This window comes from Barbatula barbatula (genome assembly GCF_947034865.1).
Source record: "Barbatula barbatula genome assembly, chromosome: 3".
In the NCBI taxonomy this organism is placed as follows: domain Eukaryota; kingdom Metazoa; phylum Chordata; class Actinopteri; order Cypriniformes; family Nemacheilidae; genus Barbatula; species Barbatula barbatula.
This window is the reverse complement of record NC_136764.1, coordinates 17,768,895-17,785,944: the sequence shown is the minus strand read 5'-3', so window position 1 is coordinate 17,785,944 and position 17,050 is coordinate 17,768,895. Positions and strand designations below refer to the sequence as shown.

General features: G+C 37.3%; 2 protein-coding genes across 4 annotated transcripts; one reads left to right on the top strand and one right to left on the bottom strand.

The window, feature by feature from the left end:
• Nucleotides 1-420: 420 nt before the first annotated feature.
• pla2g4aa (phospholipase A2, group IVAa (cytosolic, calcium-dependent)) lies at nt 421-11,281 on the bottom strand. Of its 2 annotated transcripts, none has more exons than XM_079451883.1 (18): nt 11,199-11,281; nt 10,841-10,943; nt 10,273-10,354; nt 10,034-10,182; nt 9,810-9,923; nt 9,700-9,737; nt 9,469-9,613; nt 9,243-9,379; nt 8,890-9,112; nt 8,187-8,301; nt 6,838-6,975; nt 6,403-6,492; nt 4,125-4,190; nt 3,752-3,985; nt 2,712-2,896; nt 1,902-2,091; nt 1,263-1,420; nt 421-1,175 (listed from the first exon to the last, which is right to left on the bottom strand). In XM_079451883.1, exons 2-18 carry the CDS (start codon nt 10,871-10,873, stop codon nt 1,035-1,037), a joined length of 2,238 nt encoding a protein of 745 aa, XP_079308009.1. In that variant the 5' UTR covers nt 10,874-10,943; nt 11,199-11,281; the 3' UTR covers nt 421-1,034. The 2 variants fall into 2 exon arrangements, with proteins under 2 accessions (XP_079308009.1, XP_079308010.1); XM_079451884.1 differs by having other exon boundaries at nt 11,191-11,228.
• A 1,453-nt stretch (nt 11,282-12,734) lies between these two features.
• Nucleotides 12,735-15,789, top strand: ptgs2a (prostaglandin-endoperoxide synthase 2a). 2 transcript variants are annotated; one of them, XM_079451654.1, is made up of 10 exons: nt 12,735-12,868; nt 13,008-13,124; nt 13,221-13,364; nt 13,444-13,595; nt 13,677-13,748; nt 13,857-13,940; nt 14,048-14,294; nt 14,382-14,668; nt 14,758-14,905; nt 15,054-15,789. In XM_079451654.1, the coding sequence occupies exons 1-10, from the start codon at nt 12,802-12,804 to the stop codon at nt 15,464-15,466; spliced, it is 1,731 nt and encodes a 576-aa protein (XP_079307780.1). In that variant the 5' UTR covers nt 12,735-12,801; the 3' UTR covers nt 15,467-15,789. The 2 variants fall into 2 exon arrangements, with proteins under 2 accessions (XP_079307780.1, XP_079307779.1); XM_079451653.1 differs by having other exon boundaries at nt 13,444-13,748.
• Nucleotides 15,790-17,050: the final 1,261 nt, after the last annotated feature.

Here is a 17,050-nt window from a genome sequence, read left to right as displayed (position 1 = left end):
GTGGAAAGACGCTACCTAGAGATGACACTTAAAATTGAATTCAGGATGCAGCCACTAGGGGGCCACACGTTTAAGGAAATGAAATGTCCTTTCATTGTGTATATAAAACATATATGTACATTTTGTGTCAATGTGATCTGTTGACTTGGGTCAATATATTTGGGCATAAAGTGCATTCTAAATGTTCAATCTATTTTAACCACTCTAGCTGTCTTTCCAGTCTATCCTATATTCTGAGTTCATTGAACTTGTCTTTACTGTTTTTGTCTAGTTTATATTTCACATTTTAAGCTAGTCCTGCCAAAATATCCTTTAAGGCTGGTCTTTACATTTCGTTATTAGACTAAATGAGATTAAGTTAATACAAATATTACAAAACTACATAGTAAGCATACAAATAAATAGACAAAGATAACAATAGTCATTTAAAATGTTTTATGCACCACTAAGGTACACTTTCACCATAAAGTTTGTAAACCAGAGGAATGTTGAGGAATTATGTGGAGGTAAAGTTGAATTAAGAGGATTCTTAACTCGCATCGTGACGCAGACGTAAAATGTTTCATCTGTTGTATGTGTGAAAAATAAATAAAGGCAGCTAAATCCAGTTTCGAAACAAAGAATGTTTCACTAAAATATGAGATGAATCCTGTCTTGAAAGCAAGGCCTAACCCGGTCATTCTAGCAGAACTTATTGAAGAACATAAATTGTTTTCTTATCACATAGCCCAAAACGTGTAAAGAACAGAATGTCCTGAGGTTCATAAATTACTGAGCCCTCAAATAACCGTCACAGCAGTATTTGCTGCTCAAATGTCTTAACATAACGGTGTAAGGGAATCTGGTCACAGAGAAACGACACTGTAACCATGTCCATGTTAAACCACAGAAACAAGGTTGATCCAGTTTTGTCTTCAAAAGCTGCTCCCTGATTCTCATCAACAGTCTGATTCAGAATCAGCAACAGAATCAAATCAATGCAGTCTCAAGACCAGAAGTCAAGGCTTTTGTTTAGTTTTTTCCATAGCTATCTGTTAGGTGTGTCTCTTTGCGTTGCTGATATCCCGTTTTAGGAATTTCTTGTTTTCAATCTCACTGAGAGAAAGGGAAACCGAACATCGTGAAGGATTCTCTCGTCTTTGCAGAATGCTGTCTTTAATAGCATCTTTTATAACCTAAAAATAAAACACATGGAATCATGTAGGGCAAAGAGTAAAAACTGGCTCAATTCTCTAGAGTGAATGTGAATGAGTTCAACTGACCTCAATGTTGTTGAGCGTGTTGAACTCCATGAGATCATGCAGCCTCTTGAAGGCCAGGTTGGAGTATTTAAAGTTGAAGGTGGAGTAAGGAGAAGCTGCATCATCAAATATGTCAAAATCGGCAAACTCGATCTCTTTGTCCGTTTCTCTGGGAACTCCTGTATATAAAGACAGAAATACATTAAATGAACAACAAATATATAATTGTCATGGGAATGGGTGCACTTAATGTGACAATACTGCAACATTGTTTAAAAAAAATCAAACTGTGGTTAGTCTCATTTCCTTCCCCACGTTTTTTAAAGAGAAAGACTAGAGATCTTCCTAACTACATATTCACTATAAATAGTTGAGACAACTTTCTATTGCACTGTCCTCACTGACTGAAGAAGAGAAAACAAACATTCAACCATACATAATGCTTCTCAGTGTGGTTAATGAATCACTCAGTCGATGTGTTTTTTATAATACATCAGTTGATCTGAAAGGTGAATCAGACTGAATCAAACACAGTAGTCATTGGTGTGAATCAATTGATTCCTCACAACATCGGCTCGGATGTCTAAAACTCAACCTCAAGTTACATCAATAACAAAAAATGAAATGCATGGGCATGTGTAATAATTATTATGCTCTCACCTGGTGCTTTAAAATCGCGAAAGTTAATGTTGGCCAAGACAAAATGAATGACAGTGGGGCAGTTCTTTTCTCCCTTGTTAGGTCTGAACACGTAGCACTCCTTCAGACCCTCTCGGTCAAATACTTTGGAATCGATTTTGGGAAACGGCAGCTTATTCATACGGGCCCATTTTTCAGCCAACAGTATCTCCTAATACAATAAGAAAAAACAAAAACAAATTAAATCAGAGATGCACTGATACAAAGTTTCTATTTTTAGATTATTTATAGTTTCTTTTAGATTATGCTGAGTGATATCTGCCAATACCGATTCTAAAGATTAAATGAATATTTTTTTTTTCTGAATGTTAAATCATAATATGGACCTTACTCCAATGAATAATATTGAACATTAAACTGGTGATCTTTTTAAATATTTTCTATATACAGAGCATAAATTCATTCCATTTTCCTGTTATTTTTTTATTAACAGGATATATGGCCACTGAGTGGTTGTTTTTAAAAACAGCTTTTATCGGCTGATACTGAATATTGGCCGATATATCGGTGCATTTCTAAAATATATATTTTGAGAAATATATCCATTATTAAGTCCTTTCTGCGCTTTTGAGCTTGACAAGGTAGAGAAATCATGAAGTAAATACAAGTAAATAATAGATTTGTGTCCATTTCCTGTTTGATGATGTTTTAAATGTACCTGAATGTTTGTAATGAAAGTTCTCCTTTGGTGACATTCGTACAATTCTCAGAGTTACAGGCACAACACTAATTACAATCATTTCAGACTGAAGTCTCGGGTTAGACACTCACTTTAAATGGTGGGCTGGAGTCACTGGGCCTGGCTGAGAAGTCAAAAGAGATAATGAGGTCCACTCCTCTCTGAGACCGTAGGATGAGAGGGTAGGGCAGGTTAAAGGTCAGGCCGCTGTCCACCACATGGATCTTTTTACTTTTCACATCTAGTGGCTCGTAGATTCGATCAAACTCATCAGGATCTACAAAAAACGAACCGTCTGTTACAACTGTGGCTTGTAGGGCGACTTCCCTATTTCTCATTATTCTAGAAAATAATCAAAACTGAGACAACATTTTAGATAGAAATAAACATGCATCATGTCACATTTGTGTGGACACAGATGAAAGCGCCAAACTAACTGGCAAGATCCGCTGCTATACAAGAAAGGATGCAGCAATACATGGCATTACCAAAATTCACATACTTACTCATCTGCTTATGAGTCACATGAGAAATTGTTATGTAGCAACAATGTCTACCAACCATTGCACATTTCTGTGATCTCTGTTTCTAAGGTTCCTTTTAAAGAGCTTATCTTTTTCTCACACCCAACTGTGAACAGGAAGTTCACTGCTGCTGGGTCACAGAATGCTATTATTATCAATAAATATAAAGCTTAGCAGAGTGACACATAATAATTGACATACCCCTTAGCGTAATGTGTTTACTGATCATAAAGGTTCATGTGTGGTGTACACAGGTGTTTCTGTGTGCTTAACCTCTTTGTAGTTAACAAAGTTAATCCTTAATGTGTTGGTTTAAGTGAGATGTTTTAAGAGCTGACTAACTGACTTCCCCTTTCCCGTCACTACAGCGGCAATTGTTGGAAAACCCTTTATCAGGTTCTGTGGAACCTGACCAGATTTCATGCTATTATTCCATTTATCTCATGCCTATTTTGGCCACACTTGGATAAGGTGAAGTTCAGGCACAATGAAAAATATATATTTAGAGTAAAACTGGATGAACGTTTAGTTTTCAGAAACGTTTTTAGTACCTGAATGGTATTATTATCTTTTATGCATACAGTGGTACAAACAACAAGTTGAGTTACCTGTGACAGCATCCACCTCCTCATCCACTGAGTTCTGGTTCCTTAGGCTGGGAGAGAAGGGCAGGGAAGTGTTCAGATTAAGCCCCAGCATGAAGTTGTGCACCTTGCCTGCACGGCCCTCGCGTGTGGTGAACAGTGTGGTGTCGCCCATTACGGAGGTTAACATGCGCTGAACCCAGCTAGCTTGGGCATGACGCTGGCGCTCACCCTCCACCTCTGCGCTCTCTGTGCCTCCTACAAGAGAGAGACATTGAGCTTCACTCTCCTTTATACGTTTTATTAAAGTCACTGTTCCTTATAAAGCTGTTTTGGCACAAAAACATTTAAAAATGAAAGAATACAATTTAGTGTGTGTGATAGAAATTTTTCACACCTCTTTGTGTTTCCTCTTCATTATCTGCTGAGTCATCTCCCACAATATGCTCTAGTTTAATATGCTCTGAAAACAGGAGACACATGTACATGAAAGCCAACCTAAACACAGTACTTCCTATCCAAATATACAAGAGGTTAACAAACACTGTTACACTGAACAAACAGTTTCAGTAACGGTAACAGAGCTCACTGAAGCAGTTTTCATCCGAGTATGCTATCCAAAGGACCTGCAAAAAAAATATTCTCTGCTGTGTGTGTTGGGATATGTGCATGTAACGTGCCACTTATTCCCTTATGCGGCTGCGGGTAACTATACAATTCCCAAAGCAAAAGTGAAACTGTCCTCGCGTTCTGCTGTCTAACAAGAATTTTAATATTCTGTCTCCTAAACTGCAATCTAAAGTATGCACGAACTAACGTTCCGCTATCATACTGGAAAGCAGTCAAAAAATTAAGAGCATTTCTTGTTATTAAACTGTTAACTTGTAAGAAACTACGAAAAAAAAGTACTACAGTAGAGTATGTCTAGCAGTATTTTTAGACTTCTTTGTTGATCAGTTGTGGTCTGTTCAATAAACAGTAAAAGTTCTGGACTATTGTATTGTGTTTTATTGTTCAAGTATAGTAACGGAAATATTTACAAATACAATATTTACAATAATAATATATTGATATATAAAATATAGAATTTAAAATGTCTCTTACATTGGCCCACAGCAACAATAAAAAAGTGTAGATTACAGTCTACACTATTAGTAGACATGATTAAACATGATTAGACAATGTTTTATACAAATAATTTATACAATTTAGTTTTCCATTTTATTAATTTAACATATTTAATATTGGGGGCATCCAAGTTATTTGACATATTTGACATTTTTAAAAAGGTAACCCAATAGTTACATTCCCTGGTAATTAGTTACTTTTATAATGATGTAACTATTTGTGAGACGTAACTATGAATAATTCCTATTTTAAAGTAACGTGCCCAACACTGTTGGCCACCTTTGACTACCATAGTATGAAAAATGACAATGGACAAATGACTTTTAACAAGTGCCCCAGAACTGGTTGCTTTCCTACATTCTTCAAAATATCTTATTTTGTGTTCAACAGAACAAAACATTATTAAAGCAATTTTTCCTATTATGGCAGTCAATGCCAATAACTGTTTAGCATTCTTCCAAATATCTTTCTCTTTGTTCATCAGAACAAAGACATTTAAAAAGTTTTGGAACAACTTAAGGGTGAGTAAATGAAGACAGTTTTGGGTGAACTGTTCCTTTAAGTAAAGTTCAAGTATATATACTTTATTTAATAAGTACACTAACTTCAATACACTAGTAGTATACTTGTTTTCAATACTATGTGGGACTAAATTGCCTTTATAACTGTAGTAAATATTGAGTACACAACTACTTTGTAACTATGTTGTTTTGTTTTTACTACCTATACTACATTTAAACTCAAAGGTATCCTAACAGTTTACTAGTTCAATGTAACACCTTTTTTTGTTTGTGAAAGTACGATTTGAAGTATACACAGGCTATCAAATTAAAAAGAGTAAAAAGAGCCAAGACTGTTTATAATACTTAGAATCTTTTGACTGAGGTATATTTGAAATGTACAGGAAAGTACAATTATAGTTCAAATATACTAAGTTTCTGTCAGTATAAGTATACATAAGTATAATTTGAAGTAGATCTTTTAGAAGTCCATGAAAGTATAATTTCCTATATTTAGTTAGTGTATTTTCTGGCCTTGTAACACAGGGAAATTGAAAGGTGACAAAAAACATACGGGAGAGAAGGGAACAGGTGTCAAACTCAGGGTGACCAAATCAATACAGAGCAACAGAGTGTAATCGACAAGACTATTGGTTATGTGTTTTAACACAGTCCACTCTCAGTGTGAACGGGGATGAAAGTATGTTGCTATTTCAACTGTAACACTTTGAGAGGTTGGAAATGACAAGTTGTGCCGACTTTGAATGTAAAAGTAACAGATCAGAGTGGCTGTTTGTTAGTCTTATGATGTCCACACCTTCCAAACTGTATGCATCATCTGTACAGTTCCACACCAGAAGAACCAGTAACGGCACTTATGAAAATGTTGCAAACAAAGTAATATTACCAACTACAGTATTTTTCCTGGTTATCATGAAATACAAAGCAGGTTCTCCCTTTCATTGACCTACATTTTATTTTCTCAGTTCTGATATCAGTTAGAAAGAGAAAAGTTATATAACACTGAATAGATATAATCTTTCTTACCCATCTCTTCCTCCATTGTGCTGCTGCTGGATGTCTCCTTTACACCCAGAACCCGGTTGAAGAGGATGGAGAAAGCACTCCCCCATACACCTGCAGTACACACAGATAATGCATCAAACACACTTACTGTATTATTGACGATACCTTTTTTCTGCTGTGAATCTCATGTCACTTTCAGGTCTTGCAGAAACAAGAGAGTGAGATGCTTGTGCAAGATTAGCTTTCTTGATTCCTGATAAGATGCTTTCTTTCGGCAGCAGCTCAAAACTGAAGCATGTGACTCATGGCAAGTATGAATAACCCAAATATTCTCAGATGATGTGTACATCACAATACGCAACATGTGTTTAATTTGTGTGGTCACTAAATGAACTTGTGTTTGAATTAGTAAATCATTCAGATTCAGACAACAGATTTCACAGATTCAAGTCTTACCCATAAGGAAATGTAAGGGGTTTTCCTCATATTGCTTCACAACACTGCCCATGAAGAACTTACTTCCAAAGAGACCTGGGGGCATGAAGGTGCCGTATTTGGCCATGCCAATTTCATACGGGGTGAACTCCACCCAGTCTAAAGAAAACAGACACATATTCATAAACTGCTCATTGTGATCAATACTGAATAGATCATTAAACATTTCATAATAAATGACGGAGTTAAAGGGGAGTAAGTAATTTCTGAAAGATTATAATGAAAATTAAAGTAAAACACCAAAAACAAACAACATGAATATTTGCTAGACGTCTGTTCGGTGTGTGTTTATATATTAAATAGGTCAAATGTGTAACTTTTTGGAGGATCTCTTGACAGAAAGGCAATATACATAACTATGTCTTAAGAGGTCTATAAAGACCTTACTAAATGAAGCGTCATGTTTTTATTACCTTAGAATGAGCTATTTCTATCTACATACACCGTGGGTCCCCTTGCATGGAATGCGCCATGTTGTTACTACAGTAGCCTTGCTCTACAGAGCATGTTTTGTAAATACGTTATCTCCTTCGGCAAAGAAACAAAAACGTGACAACATCTTAGTGCTGTGTCAGCCGCCGTAGTGGTTGGAAAGGGAGGGACGGAGTGAGCCGTTGCTTGCAATTCACAACCTCACTGCAACATTTCGTAAACTGGACCTTTAAACAATATAGATAATGTGTGCGGAATGGATTGGATCGATACACACAACATCATAACGCTCTCACACGGAAACAACGGTGTATGTATATACTCATGATGGGGGAGTGGTGTGTTTATTTTGAGGGTGGAGCAATGAAGGAAGAGGTTCCTCAAAAACTGTTTACTCCACCTTAAACACAATAAACAACTCTATATAATTCTACAGGATAATGTGATTTGCTTTGATTCCAAAATAGTTCATCTTTACAATGCCCTGCTTGGTCAATCGCACTGATCCCATTCAACAGAAGGGAAACAACCAACACACAATACCTAGTCTCTAAAAATAACCTGTCTTCACCGGTGGAAGTACACATGGACTTCACAATCATTAGGTTATACACCGTAAGAAATATTTGCATGTTTTCCATTGAATTAAGCAAATATAAACAAATGGATAGTGACAGGGCCATGGTGGCCAAGTAGACATTTCCGCTATTTTCTCATTACAAATACTTTCTACAAATGCTTTTTTCAACAGTTGCTTTAAATGATGTTAAATTAATTATTAATGCACACACCCATTCTATTTTACCAGGTTATTTTATGAAGTAAATCTATTTTCTTAAATCTATTCAAGCCAATGTATGCGTAAACCTCCCTCTTACCTGCAAACATGAGCTCAGAGACATCAGGTTTGACGTGTAAACAGGTGAAAAGAGGCAGAGGACTCTGACCTTCTTTAACCTTCTCTTTGAAGGAGCTGAGAGTAGTGTCCATCCTCTGAACAACACACACAAGCAATTCTTCTCACCACATGAACGCTTCAATTTGTGGCACTGAATACACATGTATGCATTGGAATAAATGGCCAATATAATCAGTACAATGTCTCAGTCAATGCTTTATCAGTACTGTGTTTCTACTGCATCTTTATCTCAGCACACTCTGTGCCGTTTCACAAAAGACGTCACTAGAAAAATTCTGTTAAATAATATTCATATGTTGATCAAAGAAACGTATTCAACTCTGACTTTCTTCACTAGTCAAAACAGATTTTATCGCAGTACACAATTAATATCAGTAAATTTAAATGCTATGGGATTGTTTGTATTTTTTAAATCGTTCCTATGGACGATCCTCCCCGATACGGGGTGCATTTGCACTCATCTATTCAGTAAATATAAATGCTATGGGATTGTTTTATTTAAAAAAAGTATCTTCCTGGTTTCTATGGATGATCCTCCCCGATACGGAGTGCATTTGCATAAGGATGCGTAACTCACAGGAAAAATACAAACGTGTCTTTGTTTTGAATAGACAACAGTGTACATTGCATTTGAACTCTCAATGTCCTGCTGCATATATTACCCCTGGAATGAGAGTCTCTCCTATCAGCATCCCGAAGATGTCTGTGAAGGTGACGGGCTGCCCGGCAGATTTTTTCTTCCAGAGTGCCTTCACGTAGCGGTTGATGTTTTGCGGCAGGAGCAGTTTTAGGGGGTTATTGCTGACCCTGTTCATCAGCTCCTTATTCATTTCCCCCAGTCCTTTAGTGGGAAATTCCGGGTGCGAATACAGCATGGACATATACCTGGGGAAATTATGTCATTATAAAAGCTCATTTTGTTACCCGTTTTATCATCTGCCACTACACTTCTGTTTCATAGACAAGACTAACAGACATAATTCATATTAAACATCTCTCAAAAACAAATACTGACCATGTTGATCCAGAAAGTCCTGCCACATACATTGCGCAATCAAGCACCCCTGACTCATACAGGGCCTTCATCACTCCGGAGAAGCCCACCATGGCCCGAAAACCCCCTCCAGAGCCCAGTATAGCAATGGTTGGAACCTGAGCTCAAACAGAACAGATCAGTCGAGATAAGATCTCTCTTTTAGTAAAGCACATGCACGAGACGGTTTAGATGACTTTGCATTTACCTCTCGTGGTGAGGCTGGAAGGACGCTTGGGTTTTCCATTTTAAGAAGCTTCTTGATGGCGAGCATGACTCTGTCCCTGCGTGTCTGCATGAAAAGCTTCTCCTGATCACACAGCGCCATGCTGAAACGCAGGTCTGTGGACGCACTAGAAAACAACAAAACGATTGTGTGAGAAAAATTGTGACTCTCAATCCCACAATGTGTTGATTATAAATAGTTTCATATACATACCACACTTCTAGGAACAGGTCGAGAAACACTTTGGTGGTCTAGAAGGAATCAAGTAAGAAAGGGTTAACATCAAGACACTGAATATAACGAAAATGTATTGTGTGGTTTACCTTGCCAATAGGAAGTGTCACTTTTTCTGTCTGCCCCACTTTGAGTTTCGAAAGGGGATAATTAGCAGTGCCCAGAGTTTCATCCATGACATAATTGGCATCCATTAATGTCATCTTAAAAAAAACAAACATCAATAAACATTTAATATCCTAAATTTTCAATGTTTCAATGCGTCTGTAATTTCAATCAACCTTAGTTTATTGTTTAACATGTATTTCCTCACCTCTAAAACATTGGATTGGTTGGGGTCCAATATGAACTCAAACGTTTCATTCCACTTAGGGTTAATGTCATTATTTATATGGCGTGTTCGTTTTCTGGAATCCGGGGTGGTTGGAATGGATAGTTCCACATACGGGTCGGGGGTGTCCACTGTGAAGAAACATATGAACAGCATGTACTGTATGCTCACTGTTCGATAAAAATATTCAAAAACAAGATTTAATTCATATATATACTCACGTAAATCCCCGAATGCACCTTTAGTTACATTTTCCGCTCCCACCACAGTAACTTTTATGCGATGAGAATACTGATGCTCGACCTATACAAATAAATGAGCCAAGAGGGCTGGGTTTTAGATTGGAAGAGGCAGAAAAATGTGTCTGTAAAAAGTCTCTCTAGGAAAGGCACAACAGGTGAATCCTAAGCAGAAACATATTTCCTGTTAAAACATTTCAAAAACAAGCATTTCAAAGAAAAACACAGAAACATATCACATATTTAAAGTACAATTGGTTATGGTGTAACTTTATTGTGTAGGATTTCCTTTATAGAAATGATTTGTTCTGCTACAAAACAAGCTCCATCCCTTTGAACATTTGTCAGAACTATAAGCATACAGTTTTATCCTTAAAGCACAACAAAGACAACAAAATGTCATGAGAAACAATAAGTTAGATTATATATTATAATGTACTATTTATATAGAAATTTTTTCTTAAAATGAGACTATACTATGATGTTCTCTCGTTCCATTTAAACGAGTGTGCCTTTAAGACAGCTGTCAAAGATTTATATAACAACTTACTATGATATATTGGTAGGGGTCTATGGAAGACATTCTGGCAACAATGTAACAGTTAACGTTAGTGGTCAGGACGGCAGTGTTACCAGGACAGTCCGGCAAACATCTGTAAATTCAAACAACGAGAAAGAGGAAGAAAAGAACTGCGTTGACGCACAAGACCTTGAAACATGATACTCGGGCTTTGTCGAAAAAGATTTGCAGAGTTCAATAGAATGACGTTTTGAGGCGAACCCCAAAGATCAACCTTCAATGTCGGAAAAAAACACGATACAAGTTAAAGCAGATATGACTTGTTGCATAAACCCATATCGATGCCCAGTTACTGTCTAAAAGAACAACGAAACACTTACGAACTTACCACTGGTGGTAAAGTGATGTTGGACCCTCTCAGACTGAAGGTATTCCAGGAAGACGAGAGGAATGCGTATTACTGGGCGGACTAAAGAGGTTTGATTCGTGAATCATTTGACTCGTTTCACTGATTCGATCGAATCGATTTGGTAATCGCGCGACACGACTATGGATAAGTAAAAGTTTAATGTGGACGATGCGCGACGCAAAACACAACATTAGACGCTTTTTTATAACGTTTATCAAGATTAAACATGAGTCTCAATGATACCGTGCAGTGACATCAAACTAAAACACAAACTATAAATACAACTAAAACAACACAACTTTGAAGTGATTAGTTCATTGAAACAAAGCTTATTAAATCGATTCGTAATTTTAACTGGGAAAAGTGGGCGGACACAAGGTGGCGCTAAAGCACAATGATTCTGCGCTCGAAACGAAGTTGTTTGGTAATGTCCAAGTGAAATATTCCACGTTCACCCTCGATCCGTTCTAGTCAATTACACTTAAACCTGCAGAGGAAGCTTTGTTTCATATTATTCCGTGCGGTTAAAACACTTTTGTTTTTACGTTGTCACACGCTTATCTCATTGGAAGAAGTCTGAGATGGAGAAAATCCCAAATACGAGTTTCCTCCAAAGCACCAACATGAATAACAGCCTTTCAGCCTTGTTCTGTCTTTAGCTGCGACATACGAGACAATACCAGTTTTATTTCCGTAGCACATTTAACTTATGCTGACAAAAGTGCTTTCCAGCGTAAATAATACAGCAGTAATGTGTCACTGTAAAAAACTACTTGTAAGCTTTGGATAAAAGCGTCTGCCAAATGAATAAATGTAAATGTACAGCAAAAGCGTTTACACACAGTCACACAAACACAATTGAGACTCCAGCTGATCAGTTTAATGCTTAGTTTAATAACTTGTTCTTGATGCAATTTGGAAACACTTATTCTTTATTTATCCTAGATTTCCTCCCACCTATTAGAATAACAATAAACTCATCTAAACGATAGGACAGTTGTAACTGTGGGAATTATGTTGTGACTGAAAGCATGACATAAATCTAAACTATGTCATATCTTAGCATCTCGAAAGTAGTCGTTCTCTTGGCATTTAATAAACCAGAGGTATTCTTGAGGTATCAACATGAGAAGCTTAATAAAGAGTATTTAATTCAGGGCTCTTATTGGCTGCTTTTGGTCTAAGTCATCCACTCAAAAATAAAATTTTAAGGTTTTTGTTTTGTAATGAAAGAAATGTATGTGTTGCTACAATTATACTTTTGTTTACAAAAGTCATTTCAAACACTTGAGGATTTACATTTTTTAGAAGCATTTCGGCATATCCAGACCTTTGACTGGTACTTTATACCTTAATAATTGGATGTGAGTGTTCAATTACAAGAATGTGTAACGTTTGAAAAAATGCAGCTGGCGTGTCTGTGACGTTGCAAACTTTCCTTGCTGTGCTTTACACATTGCGCAAGAGTTCTCCCCCTTTAATAAAAGGCGCAGGAGCACGTCAAGACTCAGATTTTCAGAGATCTTTCAGAACACACACAGCTCTGCTTCAGAACAAAGATACAGCAGATCAATCTTCTGGAATGCATAGGGCGCTTTTGGTTCTCCTGGTCCTCATTTCAAGCTTTTGGATCTTTCATTGTGAAGGATGTAAGTTAACTGCTCACATATAGAAGTTTTAAGAAAAATGTGTTGAGATTGTTGTACCACTGCAACTTGATCTTAGTTTCAAATAACCGTATCATTCTTTTCACTTTTTCTTCTTTTCTTTTTTCGACTGTTCTTGCAGACGATCCTTGCTGTGCACAGCCTTGTCAAAACCTGGGAGTGTGTTTATCCAAAGGCGCTGATGCTTATGAATGTGACTGTACCAGGACAGGATATTACGGTGTAAACTGTACTTCTCGTAAGTCTGCCATGGGATTTTCTTGCATAAGGAAACTTTAAAAATGTTATTCCTGGAAAATGTATTAAAAAAGGTTTTGTGCTTTTTCTCTTACAGCTGAACTCTTCACTTGGATCAGATCCGCTTTGAAACCAGCTCCGAATGTGGTGCATCATATTTTAACACACTATAAATGGATCTGGGACCTCATCAACAACATCTCTTTCTTGAGAAACTCCATAATGCGCTATGTCCTGACATGTAAGCAACATTTGACCGCCGTGGTTTTACATGTACGGATACAAATAATAAAACTATTTCTTTACTTCTTGTCTAACAGCAAGGTCACATTTGATCGAGAGTCCGCCAACATACAATGCAGAGTATGACTACAAAAGCTGGGAAGCGTATTCCAACCTGTCCTACTACACTCGCACTCTTGCGCCGTTGCCCAGGAACTGTCCCACACCCGATCTTCCTAATCCAAAAGAGGTGGTGGAAAAGTTGCTGTTAAGAAAACAGTTCATCCCTGATCCACAGAGGACCAATCTCATGTTTGCCTTCTTTGCGCAGCATTTTTCTCACCAGTTTTTTAACAGTGACTTTAAAAAAGGACCAGCATTCACGAAAGCTCTGGGCCATGGAGTAAGTATCTTTCAGCGCTCACTGAACCATTGCAGGCCAGTGGAAATGTAATATTGGATCAAAGGTTTATGTGAAACTGCAGTTGCTAACAATTCTGTTATGTTTTAGGTGGATTTAAGCCATATTTATGGAGAGACACTAGAGAGACAACACAAACTTCGTCTATTCAAAGATGGCAAACTAAAGTTTCAGGTATTATGAGACAAACATACATGCGAAATAATATTCACATATGTCACGAATTGTTATATGGGCTCTTAGAGGACACACAGTTAACCAAATATGTATTTGGCTTTTAGAATGTGGATGGTGAGGTTTATCCCCCTCTGGTGAAAGACGTCCAGGTGGAGATGCACTACCCTCCTCATGTCCCAGAAGAGCAGAAATTTGCTGTTGGTCATGAGGCCTTCGGTCTGGTTCCAGGATTAATGATGTATGCTTCCATCTGGCTGCGTGAGCACAATCGTGTCTGTGATATCATGAAGAAAGAACATCCAGACTGGGACGATGAAAGAATCTTTCAGACCACCCGTCTCATCCTGATTGGTAAGTCATGACTGTATCATCTTAAAAAACTATCCAGACGCAACACATTTTGTGAATGTGAAGGAATTAAAGGCTTTTTAATTTCAGGTGAGACCATCAAAATTGTAATCGAGGACTATGTTCAGCACCTGAGTGGCTACAACTTCAAGCTCAAGTTTGACCCGGAGCTGCTCTTCAATCAACGCTTCCAGTACCAGAATCGCATTTCAGCTGAGTTCAACACTCTGTATCACTGGCATCCACTGATGCCTGACAACTTTCAGATCCACGATCAGGTCTATGGCTACCACCAGTTTGTGTTTAACAACTCTATAGTGACAACACATGGCATCAGCAAAATGGCGGAAGCCTTCACCAAACAGAGAGCTGGAAGGGTGAGTTTTGTCTCAAAGAAAGGAGTGTGAGTTTATTTCAACTTTATTCTGTTGTCTTTGCTAACTTTTGCCATGTTATGTGTGAACAGGTTGCTGGTGGCCGGAACCTGCCAGCCGCAATGCAGGGAGTGGCAGCAAAAGTTTTAGAACATTCCAGAGATATGCGCTATCAGTCTTTCAATGCCTACAGGAAACGTTTCAACATGAAGCCCTACACGTCCTTTCAGGAGATGACAGGTAAGATAAACAGTGAACAAAAACATGTCAGTGGCATAAATGGTGATTTGAAATTGACAAAAAAGTTCTTATATACTATAATTCTAGAAGATTATCATACATTATGAAAATTCTGATCTAATCCCACTTCTCTTTTGTGATGAAACAGGAGACAGAGAGCTAGCCACTGAACTGGAGAAGCTCTATGGTGATGTGAATGCAGTCGAGCTGTATATTGGTCTTCTCGTGGAGAAGGGCAGACCCAACGCTCTCTTTGGGGAGACCATTGTGGAGATGGGCGCCCCGTACTCTCTCAAAGGCCTTATGGGAAATGCTATTTGTTCTCCTGAATACTGGATGCCCAGCACATTTGGTGGGAAAGTGGGATTTGACATTGTCAACACTGCCTCACTAAAGAAGCTGGTGTGCTTGAACATCAAAGGCCCCTGTCCTATTGTGTCCTTTCAGGTGCCTGATGTGGAATATAAAAATTCAGAAAATCTTAATTCAAGCTCAGTGCTCTCCACACAAAATAATATCAACCCAACTGTTGTCCTGAGAGAGAGAAGTCCAGAGCTCTAAATGTACATTAGTATCATGTTAAAGGCCTCAGTGCTTGTACTGTAATGCTTGATTGAATATTTGCATTTCTATTTATTTGTTTATTTATTTGTTTATTTAATTTATTAGAATTATTTATTTATTCCTCGACAATTTGAATTGACAGGTTGTTGGATTATTGTTTTGTTATTTATTGTTCTGTTGATGTAAGTGATTGTGAAAAAATCTCTTGAACCCATACTTGAAAAAACCCAGCTTTTCTTTCAATGCCTTTTGTTTATAAAGAATTGTAAAAATGCATTTGAAATACCAATGAAACTTTCTAAATAAATAAGTTAAATACAAGTTCGGTTTTTCTATTTTTTACCACCCACAGCAAAGTACTAATCATAATTCCTCAAAAATTACTGTTGAGGGAATTATACAGAAAATTGAGAGTTTATGTTCAGCAACAGACAATGCATATAATCTTTATCAGACTTTTTTAAAGACATGTTTCAGATAAGATTAACAATGCAAAGCATGCACACAACAAAACAGTTGTAGATATGCATAATCCTGCATAATGCGCAGGAATATGCTTTAAGGGAATCAAATATTAGAAAAATTTAAATAGTATACTATTAAAAATTGAGTAAAACCTCATGTTCAAAAATATTGGCAAAGACAAGAAGTAGTTTTATTTAACTTTATCTAACAGTTGCACTAAAGGTATGTTTGAACACACAAACAACTAAAACGAATAAATAATGCTAAACAAAAGATATGTATTAGTGAAACTGGTCTACCATTGTAAATAAATCTCAGACTATGGGTGTTACTGAAAACGTTAGAAGAACATGCTTAAGGCTCTATGCAAGCACCAGCATGCCTAACAAAAACTACAAAAGAATGTTTTTTCCCTTTGGGCAAACTGACAGTGAGAAGTGATTTTTAACGTTGCTGAAGACTTCAGAAGTATTCAACTCACCACTCACTCAGGTTACAAAAGGTTACAAACCAATGGTGCAGTTAAGATTACAAAAGTCACATCACGCTCATTTCACCTGTGTTGTGTAAGAAACTGGAAAGAGCAGAAAACTGCTTTTGTTGGACAAGGCTTGAATAACTTAAACCAACTGTATTTCAACTAATTTCTTATAATAATATTAAGTAGAATGATACAAAAAAAATGAAAGTCAATATTCTTCTGAGAGTGGTATTTTAACAATTGCAGTAAATAACACTGATGGAAATATTAAATCAGTTTTGTTACAATATCTGGACAAAGTCTTGAAAACACCCATCATGCAAAAACGATAGAATCAAACCGTGGTGGAATCTTACAAGCATGTTTGAAATGTGATTTACATGATGTGACTTGTGTTGATGTTACATTTGTGGCTGAAGATTTGTGAGCGCAGCTACTCCATGGCAACCGACACATAAACCAATTATAGCCTTTTTACACATAACACACACCTCACTCAAAACACTAAAGATCCACCATGTGACATTCAGATTTACGTGCAGAAATGGGCCCGGTTGCAAGAAACACCAAACACCGTTTCTACACCGGACGCCACATGCGGATGCGACATGACAACCTGCTTGTTCTTAATGTGT